Raw genomic sequence first — 16,703 nt, 5'->3', positions numbered from 1 at the left:
ATGGCTCTACAGAGATGAATTGCCTGAAGCGTTGATGACTTCCCATGGCCTCCAGGATGTTATCGGTGACCGGTGTGACCTGGGGTTACTAATGGAGCTCCATTTCAATGTAAAGCCACGATACGACAGGCATGCCGTCTGTCCTCCGTGGCTGTTCTCTATCGTTCTAGGTACCTGTAACTGCAGGACACTGACAAATCATCGAAATCAAAAAATGACGATGTATTTTATTATTTATTTTCACAGTGAATGTATGCGACAAAATGATGACGAGCAACTCACAACTCACAGCACATCGAGAACAGCCATGCGTCCGCACAGAATCCCTCTCCCTATCTCTACAGTCGTAACGCAACTCCTGCATCCCATTGGAGCGGAGCCCATGATACAGTGTGTGCTTCCGTGATCGACACGTCCATAGGAATAGCAAATTATAATACAACTGACACCAATCACTCCATTTGAGCATAGCTGTGACATGGGCAATAACACAATACAAGCGGTAAATATCACACGATGACATTTGGTGTAAAGGCACTTTGCGGCGGTGAAATGCAGTACGAAATCATTGATGACAGTCACAGGCGGGACAATATGAGAATTAATGTGATATGCCAATGTGGTTCGTTTCACATAACCAGTCGATCTACATACAAGATGGGTAGACATCTTTTTTTGGAGCAGGCCAGATGAAACCTGAAGTAACAGTCGGTGAGCCAGGCGAACTATGCCATAAAGGGTTACCATTTAGGCAGTATACACGACAATCGCAGGGAGCATTTCGGGAATGATAGCGTAACTGTTAGCCTGCTTGACAGCCGTATCTGGCCTCGGGCAGAAGGTTGACCGGTTATGATCTACACGCACATGGAGCTCCATTTAGAAAAGAGCATGGTCATAAAGTCTTTGAGGCTGATCCGCAGCTCCAGGGTGTCGTCGGCCGTGTCGGGAACACGATCTATTTCCGAATTCAGGAACTCCTGAAAAAGATAAGCATGTGTTTAGATCATTGCAATCGCCAGGAAACAGAAACGTAAAATATTGGTATGTTGGATCAAGTGTCCATTGGTTGGCTCATGAAATCCACTTATTGCGAGCCCCTGGATCGCCCCGTTATAGACGTCACGTGGGGTACAAAAGAGGGACGGGGAATCGACCCTCAGTCCTCTTGACCCTCGAACTCAGATGAGTCAGACGCTTCCTACCTACGCCATTATGGCGGCTTGTTTGGGTCCAATTACCACGGTTTAGCGCATATGTATGCCTTATATGAGTGCACAGGACAGACAATCGATGGATATCGTATGCCAATTGCTATCATTACATGTTTTGTTATATCGAAAGCCGAAAAAGACAGAAGCGGATCTTGGAACACGAATAGCTTCAAGCTCTAAACATATCCTATCGAGTATCGATCATATGCAATGGCCAGTCTCGATCACTTGCTGCCTACCGGACCGTGGTAAATCGGTCAGCCAGGACGTACAGTCCACAGCAGAAGTAATGTGCGGTTTCAGTCATGGGTATGTTCTGCTTCTGAAGCTTGGAACGATTAACCAGACTACAATGAAACTTTGAATGTAGCTTATAATATGTATCGTCACCCTTGCAGCTGTAACTTTAGCTATTGACATCTTCTTTTCGATCACTCCGCATTAAACAATCGCCAGTCAAAGCCAACCGTTGAGATTGGTAAAACCCTACATTACTTTAGCGGTGGGCTGTACCTTCAGCTGCAGGAGCGTCTTGCGGTGCTGGGCGTTGGGCGGCGGCTCGGACCCGACGGCGGCGTCCACGCAGCGCAGCACGGCGTAGCAGCTGCGCAGCTGTTCGGCCGTCTTGGAGGCGAACGAGGCCGGCGGCAGGCCGCCCACCTGTTCACCGCGCACCACCGACAGCACGTTACCCACCTGGCCGGAGCGGCGCCGGGGTCAAACACGAGGCACGGCCGGGGTGGGGCCGAGGTCAGACACGAGGCACGGCCGGGGTGGGGACGAGGTCAGACACGGGGCACGGCCGGGGTGGGGACGAGGTCAGACACGGGGCACGGCCGGGGTGGGGACGAGGTCAGACACGGGGCACGGCCGGGGTGGGGACGCGGCGAACACAATATTGCATCTCTGATGCAGACTGAGAAACTGGGAACAAAAAAATCTGCAACCGATTTTTATTTATCTAAATGCTAAATGCGTTTACGTCAAAGGAAGGAGGGTTACGATACGAGACGAACATCTGAAAAAACGATTAGTGGCCAAAGGTGGTAAAAGTTTGTCTGAAGACAGTGCTAGAGCCCACTTGAAAATCGCCTCCCTGTCGTTTAGCCGCGCGCCTTACCGTGATAACGGGTGACAGGTCGAAGAAGGGCGGCTCGCCGCAGCTGTCCAGGCAGTTGGGCTGCTGCTCGAAGATGGTGTGCTGCAGGAGCAGGTAGCCGGCGAGGCTGCGCAGCTGGAGGCCGCGGTCGCGCGGAGGCAGGCCGGCCAGCACGGGCAGGCGCGCCTCGACCGGCAGCTGACCTAGCGCCTCCACCAGGTCCAGTAGCTGTCGACAGTGGCGGACACACATCGGTGGTCGGTGGATGCCGCAACCAGCCCGACCGCAGGGTGCCAGCGTGTTATTCACGTCTGACTACAGTCACTACTCGAACTAGTCGTCGGACTACAGTCATACAGCACTGCTACGTAACTGTGTATCGGAAAGGTGGCGAGTCTTCTATAACAAACAGCAAATGGTGCTTGGGTCGGCGATGGGACCAGGGTTAGGTATTTTGCGCAATGATTCACCGGCTAAGCTCCAGGACCAGATCCCATAAGCTCTAATGAGAAAATCAATGCAGCTCTCGAGATGATGAATTATCTGCCCAACCAGTGTAATGACACAGAAAATGCAGTCGATAAAATACTATTAAAGGAAGTTCATTGCACTAAATATACTCCCCCTTTTATGTTCAAGCGACCATTCATATAGGTTCGAATGTAGGTATCAATGGGCGTTCTCACTGTCTGCGCTGCAGACTTCTGACTCAGCCGTCTGAGAATGACAGCCGAAGCTGAGCTGCGCTACGCTTCTTGAGAAGACCAGTGCAACTTCAACTATTATACTAGCCTTGCATGAGGCAATGCTAATTAACCCGTCCCTATTGGTGGCGGGCTCCTAGTTACAATGTGTTTCTATACGAATAGGAACAAATGCTTTGTCCGGGTATTCAAGATCCTAGCTTTCGGTGTCCTAGTCTCATTATGGAGCCAGAGGCACGCGTGCTCGCAGCTGGGCGTTACCGAAAGCTGAATAAACGAAATGTTATAAGCTGTTTGCTAAAAATATACAAGCTTGTCATTCAATGCCTCTTCAGTTTGCTCATCGTCATCCACCCCGATCGACGAGGATCCATTTCCCCGCCGTAGGCAGGATCCGAATGTTGTGAATCCGTCACCATGGCAACGCCAACCGGCGTCATCGCCCAGCCCTCAGCTGGCCGCCAGCCGTCACGCTTTGTTGACGACGGGGGCGCGACAGGGTGTGTGTGGTGACGGTGGGTAGTGGGCCGAGGGGTGCGCTCGTGACACCCAGTAGAAATTCGGGAGGGAACCAGGACGCAGCGAATCGCTAGCGCAGGCGGCATTTCGTGACAAGACGTCAGCTGGGACGGTGTGCGACGTAGTTATGGAAGGAAGACAAATAGGCTGAAGAGGATCAATCGAAGTTCACCGCCAAGTCACCAATTGTAAGTACGTTTCGAATCTTAAAAAATGATACAGTCGATATCATTCATCAGAATAAATATGATGGCAAATTTAGCATACCTACTCGAAAGAGTTCAAACCATCAAACTCGTGAAAGACCCTCACTCGTCGGTGGGATTGCCTGGTTGATGATCATGTATGTACGTACCAATAGAGCCTAGATAATTCCATACAAGTTTTTTTTTTTTTTGCTTACCCGCGGCGACTCGCCTCTCCGAAGAAATATGCACCCGTTAGCACATTGCCAACTGGACAGAAACCGGACATTCGCTAGAAGGGTTTCAATATTCAGGTGCACTGAGTTAACGATTATGTAGGAATTCTAGTTATTTTAACACCGCATGTGATCATGTGCATAACACAGAAATGGATGTGAACATGTTGGATTAGACCTATAGTGACCTTGAACAGATGTAGAAACCCCATGTAAATAAGGACACTAAAAACCATTTCATTTGCATCTGCCATATTTGCACGAACATGCGGTTGAACAGTTCAGTATATGGAGGTTAGTACATAAATAAACAATGATTTAATATGTAAATGAACCTCATGCTAGGCATTCAAGGCTCCATCCATAGGCATACACCCACGTCCCACACCAAATCTATTAGATAGATACCTTGTCACTATGCAATATTATATTGTTTTCAGGTGCCATTGATACGCCCAACCTCTCACCGTAGAACTACCCTTCACTCGTCTTCTCCATTGGACAGCGCGATGAGCCATCACGTCTGACGGCTGACCATGGCCGACCTGGTGGGCTTCCCGCCGGGCGGAGACGCTGCCTGCGCGCCGGCCGAGCTGCAGCAGCTCATCGCCGACCAGACGCAGCGCGCCGACAAGCACCGGGCCAACTACCAGGCGCTGAAGGCGCAGCACGGCCGGCTACAGGACGAGCTGGCCGCCGCGCAGACGGAGCTGGCGCTGCTGCGCGCCGAGCGCCAGTCGGCCGCCGAAAAGTTCCAGCAGCTGCTGACGCAGTCGCGGCGCGACATTCAGGCCAAGGACCAGCAGATCACCGAGCTACAGGCGCAGATCCCGTCCCGCGAGCACCTCGAGTACCAGCAGCTGCAGGCCCGCGAGGAGGTGAAGGCTCAGATGCGCGACAAACTGCTCAAAGCCGAGGAGGAGCTGGAGGCACTGCGTGCCGAGGCGCAGGAGCTCAAGTACCAGCGCAGCTGTCTGACGACCGAGACCGAGCAGCTGCGCCAGCAGCACAGTCGCGAGCTGCAGGAGATGCGCGTGCGGCACCAGGTGCAGCTCTCCGAGCTGGAGACGCAGCGCGACCAGCTGCGCGCCTACAAGATGGTGGGCGAGGAGGAGCTGACTGCGCGTCTGCTGCCCGTGCAGAAGGAGAACGCCGCGCTGCAGCTGCGGCTGCGTAACCAGCAGGCAGAGCTGCAGGAGGCGCGCGCGCAGGCCGAGGCGGCCCAGTCGGAGCGCGCTGCGCTGCAGACTGGCATGGAGCGGCGCCAGGCGGAGCTGACGGTGGCGCTGCGCGTCTCGGAGACGGAGCGAGCGCAGCTCAGCAGCCAGCTGGAGGCCAGCCGCCAGCAGCAGGCCGAGCTGCAATCGCGGCTGGCAGCGGCCGAGCTGCAGCTGCAGCGAGAGACCAGCCGCGCAACCCAGCTGGCCGGCCGACTGGCCGACAGCGAGCAGCAGTACAAACGACAGGTGGCCGACCTTCAGGTCAGTAAAGTTAAAGCGAAGACATCCGACGCAGTCTAGGGTATTTACTATTTACTATTTACCCATATTCACACACAAAAAGCATGTGATAAGATCGGGCTTCCGCTGACGCAACACCATCTAGATAAAATTGAAGTTTACTCCAAAAAGGACAGGATCCTCGATGCTCATTACTTAATTTTTATTTGAAAGTATGCAAAGGTCTATTCACACATAATTGATATTGAACTTTTGTTTTGAATGTTAAATCGCAAACGAAAATGCCAACGTCAAAGCTGCTCGCTCTTCCTACGTACTTTACACTTTTCGCGCCTAACCTAAATTTCAACATAGCACTGAACGTGATCCACAGCTCGTCTCTAATGACTGCCATTCGCTCCAAGATACAGATCATCTGCAATGAGCAATTGTCTGCTGATGTGTTCGACATACAAATCACGCATCACGTCTTGGTTTCAGCTGGAGGTGTCGCGGACGCGCGGCGAGGCCGACCGGGAGAAGGCGGCAGCGCTGCGGCATGTCCAAGAGTTGGAGCACCGTCTGTCGCTCAGTGAAGAGAAGGTCGCCTCCCTGGAGGCAGTCGCCGCCGACGCCGAGCGGCAGCTGGAGCGACGCGTGGCCCAGGCACGGGATCGCGAGTGGAACAACACGCGGGAGCTGCGCCAGCAACTGCTGGAGGTGGAGACCAAGCTGCAGGAGGCGCAGCAGGAGAGCCTGCAGGCCGTCAACGAGAAGGCCGAGCTGACCAAACAGTGCGAGCAGCGCATCGCGGAGGTGCTCGACATGAAGAAACGGCTCGAGGCCGACCTGTCCGTGCTCCGCACCAAAATGAAGACCTACGACGAAATGTGTGCCGACCTCGAGGAACAGAACGACAATGTGTCCAAGCTGCGTCAGGAGCTGAACGCCGAGCGCTCCATCGTCACAGAGTTGTCACGAGAAATGAAACAAATTCAGGAGGAGAAGACGGCAGTTGAGAAGGAGTTGGACGGTAAAGTGGAGGAGCTCCGGTCACTGGAGCGATCCAACGCCGAACGTCAGGAGCGTGCCGAGCGCCAGCTGACCGCCAAGGAGCAGGAGGCGGCCGAGGAGCGGCGACGGCTACAGGAGCGGCTGGAGCAGCTGGAGCGGCGCCGGCTGCAAGCGCAGCAGGAGCGCGACGACGTTCAGAGCAAGACACACAAGTACGCCCGGCTGATCGGCAAGCTGCGCCGCCGCCTGGAGCTGTGTCAGGCGGAGACGAAGCAGCTGGCCGCCGAGCGAGACGCCTTCAGCCGCTGTGTACCCGAGCATACGTACAACGAGCTGCGCAAACAGCACCGCGCCCTGCAGCGCAAGCAGCGCGAGTTCGCCGGCATGCTGCAGTCGCTGGGCGGGCCGGACGTGTCTGCCGGCCTGGCGGCGCAGCTGCAGCTGCTGCAGGCGCGGCTCGGCGCCGCCCAGCTGGACCCGGCTGACTGCAGCCCGGCCTCCCCGGCGGCGGCGACTGTCTCACCGCGCCGGCCGCGCTACCGGCGCTCGCCGTCCCGGCCGGCCGGCAGCGGCGCGCCCTACCGCAGCTCGCTGGTCACCGACACGGACGGCACCGGCTGACGACGGCCGGCCGCGCCGCTGGCCCGGCTCGCCGACACGAGCTGACGGCCCAGCGGCGGCCGGCCCGGGCGCTGCTCCACGCAGCCGACAGACTCCGCTCGGCAGCGAGCGGTATGTCCTGTCACCAAACTCGGCTCTCTACAAGCTACTCATAGGTGCAAGGAAGGTTATACTCAGCAGGCACACGCCCAGCGTGATAATAGGCGGTTAGTGCTTCCCAACGACATAAGGTCTTCAGCACAGGTCTTGTACAAGGAATTGATGCTACGAATGACACCTGTGATTGTACCTAAGAGAACCTACATCCATCCGAATTCTTCCAAGTGACTGCGAATCATGTACGGAGGAAAACTCCTCAAAGTGAACAAATCTAGTCAACAGATCGACCTGCGTCGCTGTCAAATTGTAGTCCTTTTATATTTAGTGCAGTCGTATATTGCTCGACAAATGTTACTTGTTATGTTATTACTTATTATTGATCATGAGATCATGTAAGTTCGACTACCCATGCAATTACATCAAACGACATATTCAAATATACCTGAAAAATGAAATTGTATCTAAAAGCTACCTTTTCATAATGTAGGAATGAAATGAACAACAGGTCTCCGGAGCGGCACCATAGCCAGCCATTCGGTGGACGGATGTGGGTCACTCGGCGGCGGCGGCGGCTGCGGCTCGGGACCCACCTTGCTGTTGTCGCTGTCGGCGCTCCACGCGGCCCGCTCGTAGCTGCGCAGCAGGGCGTCCACGCAGACGGTGACACGTGGCGTCACCTCGATCGACTCCATGTACGGATCGGCCAGCATAGCCACCAGCACAGAGAAGAGCGTGTAGCGCGCCGCGTCCGTCCAGTGGCGGCCGGGCCGCAGCAGTTTTGTGAGACACTCCACGAACTGGACAGACGGAGACACAAGGTCAGAAAGACACGGATGGACAACCGACAGACCAACTACCAGGACCAATGGACCATGACCACAGTCCCATTCAATAGACAGAAGTCGGACACAACACTTCGTCCAAGAAAGCTTGAACGGCATTGGACAATCATACTCTTACAGACTGTAGGTAGGTACCTTCAAAGTTTGGGTGGCCAGACGAAACTGTCATGATATTGAAGGAAGTTAGCAAGTGCGGCACTGCTATCCGGCAGGTTGGCCAGTGGGCTATCCTACCTGCTGAACATTGAACGGCTCCGGGTATTTCTCCAGGGCCTTGCGCTTGGAAGCACCGGCTCGACGCCTCATATGCTCCGGCAGTTCGTCCCGAAAGAACTGTAGGCGTTCCTCTTTCATGCCTGTTGGGTAATGCCGATCATAATTTAAAACCATTAGAAAAGAATGCAATCAAACTACCAAATGGTATGTGACCAAATGGTTTAAAGCAGTCCAAACAACAGGAGTAACAACATTACAAAGTTGCAATCTGCCGGCTGCAGCCAATTCAGACAGTCCACTTCTAATGATCTCTCGCTCACTATACCATCAAATCATTAGTCTATCACAGCTGCAACGGATCCTGATAACTCATCCTAGCGTTCCGTTCGTCATCTGCGGCGACTTTAATTGCGATTTGCTTAAAAATCGAGGTCTTTACAAACCGGACCTTAGTGACTTTATATCGGACCGATTCTCTCGATCAGCTATGGGTAACTGTTTCAACGTACGCACAGCCCCAGCACCGTCCCAACAGCAAAGTCCATCAATACACAGAGAGCGACACCTCTGACTCGCATTGAGCCGTGTGAAACCTGGTATCACCGACCCCTGCTGATCACGGACCCACTCACCCATGTTGAGCGCGATGGCCAGGATCTGGGCGCGGTCGGGCGCGAAGGCGGCGCCCATCTCTGCGTGGTAGGCGAGCGCGTTGGAGGCGGCGTTCACGAGCACCGGGTCGGTGTGGCACGACACCACGTAGAGCAGGTAGCTGCAGACGGCCGTCACCGTCTGCTGATGCACCAGAGGGTGCTGGAACGCAGCGACACACCGGCGTCATCACCGACTGCCGGCCGACAGCCAACGGGGCGAGCAGAGTCCACTGAGTGTGCGGCACAGCGTTTACTGTAAACTGGCTGGTGCTGGTGTTACTACGCAGCGCCACAAGCACGGCGCAGACTGGTATTGCCGAGTTTGATCCAATTAGCGTCATTAGTGGCGTGGCATTGTTTGCTGGGCGAATATCCCAACCCAGTGGACGGCTATGCTAGCCACACGACATGACAGCGCACCGTCAGATGGCAAGAGCAAAGTGCAAGGATTTAAATCATGCCATGCGGCGGCGCGGCCATGTCAGCAGGTGCTTTGAAAGCATAAATTGTGTGAAATGCAAATGTCAGACCACTAGGCGAGGAAGAGCGCGGTATATGAAAGAGGCAAAAAGCACGTTGTAGGGGTACGCGATACGCATGCTATTTCTAAGAATGAACCAAAAAGAGCGAGAGATAAATGCTGTCAAATACCTATAATAGGTAAGCATGAGATGGCACAGTATTTTGTAGAGTGAACATCTGCACATAAAAGAGTACAATTTCAAATAACTGATGTGCTATAAGTAAATAAGCCGGTACACTTAAACCAAAAGGCACTAAAACGAACAAAGGAGACGCAAACAACTTTAACACAGCGATAAAACAGTTATTACAGCCGAGGCAGCAACAAATCAAATCAGTGTGACCATGGCAAACGTCAAATGATGAACAACTCAACTACATAGTGCTCCAAAGACAGTCATGCCAGTTTCAACCTGGCAAGCAGCCAACAAAATATCAGCAATTGAATCACAGATAAAACTGATGTAGACACAACCGAATCTGCAAAAAGCGAACAAGTGTAGTAGCTAACTGACTTAACAGTTGCAAGCGACAAAATACAGCTGAAAACAGGACATCTGGAAATTAAACCACAAGCCGGCACCGTTAACCCGCGCCCCACTGGGCCGGGTCTGTGTATAACACGCCCTACTGGGGGAGGGGGGGGGAGGCTATTCATAGCCCCCTCCTAACTCCGAAACTACTGGGCCGATCGTCAAAATTCAAACGGCATCTGATAGCCTCGGAAAAACTGTCAAAAGAAACCTAATTTCATTGACCTCGAGGTCACCGATGACGTCACAGGTCAGGTCAAAGTAAAAATTATCGATATTTGGCTCGTTCACATTTTGGGCTCTGGCTGACGTCTTACAAGTCAGATCAGGCTGATTTCTGGTTTACACACTCATGAACAGATGCTTTAGAATTTAGATACCCTGAGGGTACCAAACATGTTCTTTGATTTTCAGGTCAGGGGTCACGGAAATCTTATGTCCTAAGTCGGTCACGTGACACATGTTTTATGGTCCATTTAGGCCATAGATTTTGAATCTGATGTCGTCTGAGTCATTCGATGTCATTTTGAGTCGAATTTAGCTCAGGTCAGGTCACTTTCAGGTCAAAAAGGTCAAATTTTGAAGTTAAAAATTTTCAACAAAAAAGGTGTCTATTGGATGCAGTTTGAGCTCAGGAACACGATGGTGCAATTTATATTGGTGTACGATGTCAAATTCGTACAGAAAAATTAATTTGAAAAAAATAAAATCGTGAAATTTGTGGTATAATGCGTATAACTTGGCCATTTTGGAAGATATCTGGCTAAAACTTGCTAGAGTAAGTCATAATCATGTGTTCTATCATATACATTCAAAATTTTGAAAATTCGAGATTGCAGTTTGATAGCGCTCCATTCTGAGTCCCCTCATGCAAAGAAAATGGATCTAGCTGAAAAACTGAGCTCTTGGGAGCGATTTCCGTGGTTCAATGTTATGCGTCGAAATCGGCCGAACATGACGTCCCTCTGACGTCATTTCCGGCCGACCTATGATAGATATGAAGTTCAAATTTTGACACAAGGTGTCAAATTGATGCAGCCGAAGGTACTGAAAGTTTGGCGGCAATACGTCAAGCGGTTTAGAAGTTATTGCAGAAAAACGGGAAGGGGGCTATGAATAGCCCCCCCCCCCCTCCCCCAGTGGGGCGCGGGTTAACTGAATCGGCGATCATATCACCAGATCATATCACCAGATATTATATACGTAGAATAACGGAAGGCCGGCCGGCCGAGGTCACGCTTTTGCGACGCTTATATCTCAGCAACCACTTGACCGATTTACACGCGGTAATTTTTGTAGGGTAGCTTCATTCCTTCTACCAAGTATTGGACTATTCCCGATGCATGTGGGTGACCGCTTATGCACGTGCCACGTGCAAAACGAAGAGGTATCACTTTCTTAATAGTTGCAATATCTCGTTAACTACTTGGCCGATTGCGCTGAAAGTTGGCATGTAGGTAGGCACCCACTACTTAGGCACTGCATAGTGCATATCCATGTGCCACAGTTGGGGTGCTGCTACACGTGCGCACGTCCAGGGGTCGATTCCAGATCTCGAGAACGGCTTGACCGATGGCGCTCAAATTTGGTACGTGGTTAGGGAGTAGGGACCGGTTAGAAGGGTGCCGTGCAAAAGTCAGTTGGGACCTATTTTGTACGTGCGCACGTGCAGGGTGCCGCTTCCATATCTCGAGAACGGCTGGGCCGATTGTGCTCAAATTTGGCACAACGCTAGAGACCGGTTAGTAGGGTGCCGTGACTGCCGTGCACAAGTCAGTTGGAGGTACTCCCTCGAAATTTCGCACGTGCAAGGCCCACCCTCTCGCTCGCTCCGTGAGTCGCCCAAAAAGGCGTTATACTGGTGTACTGTACCTATATTAAGAGCGATCCACATTTCAAATAGCGTGGCGATTACTGCTTTGCGAGACAAGAGTTGAGAGAAAACATCATTGACTCAACAATCGTCAATCAAGAACAGATGCTTCAATGTCGAGCGCAGTAAAAAGAAATGGTGAAACATGAGTCATTTAGCGGTGACTGCCCAATGCCCATCCTTCGTGACGCTTGTTGACCTTCGAACAGACCCACACTCACAGATAGGTACTCAAAATGCTCATCAAATACTCGTCAACGTATGAAATGTAGACAGGCCGAGCGAAATGAAAATGGCGTAATGCTTCTGTGTACACTGTACACAAAACAATCAACTGAATACACCGTTTACAGCTCAACTAAACAATCAAGGTACATAAATAGTGCACACTGCGCACATTTCAGTGACAGTACACTAAAAATCGACAGTACTAGTTAATACAGTCGAGCGCACTGTATGTTCGGCCGAGTAAATTTAGATTAAGCTGTCTCTGACTCACTGTCAATGATTTGATGATGATTCAGGACAATTTTGAGGCACAAAGCTTTGCGAGACAAAAGTTGAGAGAGAACCTCATTGATCCTCAACAATCAAAGAACATTCCGCTAGTATGCGTTGCTTGCGTGATGGGCTACGCATTGCATGTACCCCAGATGCTTGGACTGCATATTTACATGGCGATTGGCAAAGTGACTCCTCGCTTGAGTTTGACACTAATACTATTTACGTTATTTATTGCATATTGTGTTTATTTATTTATGTTTGGTCATTTATTCCTTATGTTGTATTGAATGTTGAGGAAATGTAATGCTCTCTCTCATAGAGACTGACATGCGCCAAGCCACCCACGTCAAAAGCCTGCTCGCGACTCTGCATGCACCATATCTTACTTGCAATCCATTTAACACCGTGAACTCTTCCACATCGGCGATATCCCCACTCATGAGCGCTTCCGCGAACTTGACAGACGAATAATAAGCAAAGTCAGGCATAAAGTAGAAGTAGGAAGCAGAGAAAAAAATATTGAAGTAGTTTCAGCAAAAATGATTATTGAGAGTATTGCCCGAGTTGTGATATCCATTAAAACATAAGTAGTTTTCAATATGAATGATTGGCTCATGGTCATCTGCACGAGCATACATGACGCTTGGTGTCTGGCACCCATGCTGATTGACGACTAGTCGATGCGAGCGGGCGCCAGCTGTCGGCGCCACGGTCAGAGTACGGAGACTGACAGTCACTTAAACGCGTACCAACCATGCATCTGGCCAATCGCTTTAGTACAAAGTCATGCACGTAACGACACGTTTATTGCTACGTTAGTGAAGCTGGGATCAGTACGTACATCAAGATACCGCTCAATAGGTATTGCACAGCCTTACCTGGAACCCCATCCTCTTCAAAAAGTCGCGTGGTAGGTTTCCGCCTCGAAGACTCTTCTCGAACATAGTTAGGTTTGACCGGAGCATTTTCATGTTGGTGTCCAGGTCACCTTCAGAGGTTGCTGGTGATCAGTTCAGACAATTAATGCTTGTACAATTCATCACCATGGATGAAGTTCATAATATATTTTAGGATCTTTCAAAATCATTTTAGTGCTAAAAGTTGAATCTGCGATTGCTTTTCAACAATGTAACAAATAAACAAAAATTCAATAGCTTAATGTTCTCAGTTATTTTTTTTCTAAAGAGAAAACAGACTTAAATACAACAGGAAAACAGCATTAGTAAGAGTATATGCCAATCTTTTTTATTATAGTCATGAGTAATGTACGCATGTAACAGTTACAAATGAGCTCACCTCCAGTAGATGGCCCCACTATAGTGCGCCACGACGAAAAATCAAAAGCTGACATTTCGTCTGAAACAATAGATAGTGTTAGTAAGGTTGCTGGTCCAGTTAGCAAAAGGTTCCATTTTCCTTTTAACTCCGATGCAGGGTAATTTTGCTCCCACCGCTTGCTGGGTGGAGGAGGGGGTCTTACACAGGGGCTCTGCCACGGTTTTGGGATGGGGGGGTCCGACCCAAAACACAAAATGCCCTTTTTCTAGAGCACAAAGAAACTTAACTTTTTTTGGAAGAAGTTTGCTTTAAACTGTAAAACCAAGGTTCAAATTACATGGGGAATCGAAAAGCGAGGAGCGGAGCCCATTGACGTCGACATGGCGGCCTCTCAAATCAACGTCCCTTGAGGAATGGAGGCCGCTGTTGCGCGCTCCAAGGGCGGTGTTGGCGATCAGAGGACAGAGAACGCATTGGGCTCTCAGTGATTGGCATGGACTTGGGAATTCAGGAACCTACATATGTCCTCAGGTACCTATCTATGTATGCTTTAAGGCCAGTGTAGAGCCCTCCAAGGCCGTACTTAAAAGAAGGCACAGGGCTTTAGCTGTTGTAAGGACTTGAAAGCCCTGCCATCATAAAGCAGCATGGGGCCCTTAGAGACTGACATTCAGTCTCTGATGAGTATATGACCAATCCTGACTCCCAACAGTGCCCGCACTGACACGATGCATTTACGCACTGTTCGCGCAAGGTTTTAACTCTACCCACTTCCCGCATTGGCCCGACGAGTTTGCGCAATACGGAGGTCGTCGTGACGATTTGATCACACAATATAAAAGGGTACCTCTCCGCCCCGACGTCATTTTCGGATTGGAAGGGACATGCTGAACGTCAGAGACACAGTCGATGCAAAGAAGAGGACATACCTATACCTGGCATCTGTTCTAGCACTGTTTGCACTGTCCCGCACTTTTCGCGACAAGGTCCAGTACCGTTTGCGCATAGTTCACGAATCGGTCACGAAAAATGTGTCGTGCCATTGTTTGGAAAATTTCCAAACATTTGTCCCGACATGTCACGCAGGACACGACGAGTTTTCCGACACTTTACGCGAGTTTACGGCCCTGACACTTGCACGACTTTTGGTCACAATTTTGTCGTGGCAAGCCGTGCCATTTTCGTGCACGAATTGGGATGGCTCCCGCACTGTTCATGACTAGTGCACGACCAGTTCACGACGATTTCACGAAAAATTCACGAATGCGTGCCCATCAGTGTCCACAATGACACGGACTGGTACGAAAAGTTCACGCATTCTTTCCGCATAGTTTGCCCATAGTTTACGCACTTCCCGCATTGGCACAACGAGTTTGCGCAATTTGTGCCGATTTGGGCACGCCATATAAAAATGGGACCTCCCATTTACCAATGTAAGCTCCGTGTCCAGGCAAGATCCATCGTGACCTCCAGTGACACAAATGTCCTGACTGTACGTAGGATGTGACCAGTTTGACCTGGACTGACCTATCGTGACCTTGACTGACCTCTGTGACTTAGCATGACCCAGCGTGACCTCATGGTGACCTCTGTGACCTAACCTGTAACCGTGTGACCTAATTTGACCTGTGACCTTACCTGAGCCCGTGTGACCGAATTTGACCTCTTTGACCTGAAATGAATAGCTAAATACATTTTTGGTCATAACTTCCCTTCTAGACGTCCAATTGCCTCGGGAAAAACACCGAACAATTCCAAATTTCGCGCTGCGAAGCAAGCCAAGATCCACACATTGACACGGACTGGTACGACGAGTTCACGAATACTTTTCGCATAGTTTGCGCATAGTTTACGCACTTCCCGCACCGTCCCGACGAGTTCACGACGAGTTAACAAACAGTTTGCGCAAAGTTGACGATCCGATCGCGAAATTTTGTCATGACCAAAACTTTGAGCATTTCAAAGTTTTTGCCCCGACATGGCACAAAGTCACGACTAGTTAACGCACACTTCACGTCAGTTCACGGCTCGTTTGCGCACAGGCACGATTCGATTCGTGCCAATGCGTGCCACAAAATCGTGCAAGTGTCAGGGCCCCTTTAATTTGCGCCTTGGCACGATCGAGTTTGTGGCAATGCGTAACCAAAAATCGTGCAAGTGCCAAGGTACACTCGGGGGCAGATTGATGTTCCACCACTCCCTACCCATCGGGCTCCCATGGCTCAGCACTGTCAGTGCTGCCAGTGGCAGCACTGACAGCACTGGCACTGGCAGGCAGTGCTGAGCAGTGCTGAGGGCAGGCAACACTGGCAGCAGCCAGTGCTGAGCCATGGGAGCCCGATGGGTTGGGAGTGGTGGAACATCAATCTGCCCCCGAGTGTACCTTTTGACTAGTATGGGGCTCTGAAAGACCGACTTTAACCCTCCCCCGACACCATAGAGTGACCTCAAATGGAAAGAGGATTATCATATCGATTTGAAGCTCTCTTAGGGCAGGTATTGTGTCTAGTTGTCCTGCAAACTGGTCCACACCACCACAAACGAAGGCATGTGAATAAACACTTCTGACTAACATACAAAAATAACTCAACATGACAAAAATATATTCATGATATATGATATATACCAGCAAAATAAGTAGGTAACTCACATTCGTCATAGTATCCACAGATACTTTTATCAAAGAACTTCTCTCTCTCCATTGCGACTGACCTGAAAAAGCAAGTTATATGTAATTCAGTCAGTTCAGCTAAACCAATTGAATTGTCAATCTTCAGTCATAGGTAGGTATTGATATTCAGTAAAATGCAGCTCAGGCCTGCGTCTGATTTCACAAAAGGATGCATAAGTGGTGACTGTTCGGAAGAGGCAGCCTCGGGGCCTGCCGCGACGCCGGTCATTGAATTACCAAAAATTAAATAATAGAATTGAAATAGTACACCTAACATGCCTCAAAATTCAAAAATAATGGTATGGTATGACCAATGACAATAAATGTGACGCGCTTGCAGCGGCTGCCGATATATACATCAAGATATTCGAGGATTCCCTGACTGTTGCAGCTAATTGAGCTAATGTGCATGGTCCTCTATTTTTCATGCTATGATTGGTCAAAGTCAGACTATTTCGTTGCAACAGCAGGAAGTTCTCAT

At 50.4% G+C, this 16,703-nt stretch overlaps 2 protein-coding genes across 8 annotated transcripts; one reads left to right on the top strand and one right to left on the bottom strand.

Annotated features, from left to right (window-relative positions):
* Positions 1 to 215: 215 nt before the first annotated feature.
* LOC122386748 lies at positions 216 to 16,601 on the bottom strand. Of its 5 annotated transcripts, none has more exons than XM_043376273.1 (10): positions 16,580 to 16,601; positions 16,202 to 16,263; positions 13,570 to 13,629; positions 13,152 to 13,273; positions 8,821 to 9,001; positions 8,207 to 8,328; positions 7,721 to 7,927; positions 2,335 to 2,541; positions 1,728 to 1,910; positions 216 to 980 (listed from the first exon to the last, which is right to left on the bottom strand). In XM_043376273.1, coding segments are annotated over exons 1-10 (1,269 nt in total). In that variant the 5' UTR covers positions 16,582 to 16,601; the 3' UTR covers positions 216 to 857. The 5 variants fall into 5 exon arrangements, with proteins under 5 accessions (XP_043232208.1, XP_043232211.1, XP_043232209.1 ...); XM_043376276.1 differs by lacking the exon at positions 16,580 to 16,601 and adding an exon at positions 16,541 to 16,577; XM_043376274.1 differs by lacking the exon at positions 16,580 to 16,601 and adding an exon at positions 16,534 to 16,576.
* Positions 3,486 to 7,585, top strand: LOC122386747 (centrosomal protein of 83 kDa-like). 3 transcript variants are annotated; one of them, XM_043376271.1, is made up of 4 exons: positions 3,486 to 3,724; positions 4,398 to 4,672; positions 4,718 to 5,438; positions 5,898 to 7,585. In XM_043376271.1, the coding sequence occupies exons 2-4, from the start codon at positions 4,494 to 4,496 to the stop codon at positions 7,029 to 7,031; spliced, it is 2,034 nt and encodes a 677-aa protein (XP_043232206.1). In that variant the 5' UTR covers positions 3,486 to 3,724; positions 4,398 to 4,493; the 3' UTR covers positions 7,032 to 7,585. The 3 variants fall into 3 exon arrangements, with proteins under 3 accessions (XP_043232206.1, XP_043232204.1, XP_043232205.1); XM_043376269.1 differs by having other exon boundaries at positions 4,398 to 5,438; XM_043376270.1 differs by having other exon boundaries at positions 3,492 to 3,627; positions 4,397 to 5,438.
* Positions 16,602 to 16,703: the final 102 nt, after the last annotated feature.

The sequence above is a fragment of the Amphibalanus amphitrite genome, unplaced genomic scaffold (genome assembly GCF_019059575.1).
Source record: "Amphibalanus amphitrite isolate SeventyFive unplaced genomic scaffold, NRLGWU_Aamphi_draft 000261F_arrow, whole genome shotgun sequence".
In the NCBI taxonomy this organism is placed as follows: domain Eukaryota; kingdom Metazoa; phylum Arthropoda; class Thecostraca; order Balanomorpha; family Balanidae; genus Amphibalanus; species Amphibalanus amphitrite.
Note: the sequence above shows the minus strand (reverse complement) of the source record. Positions and strands in the feature narration are given on the sequence as shown.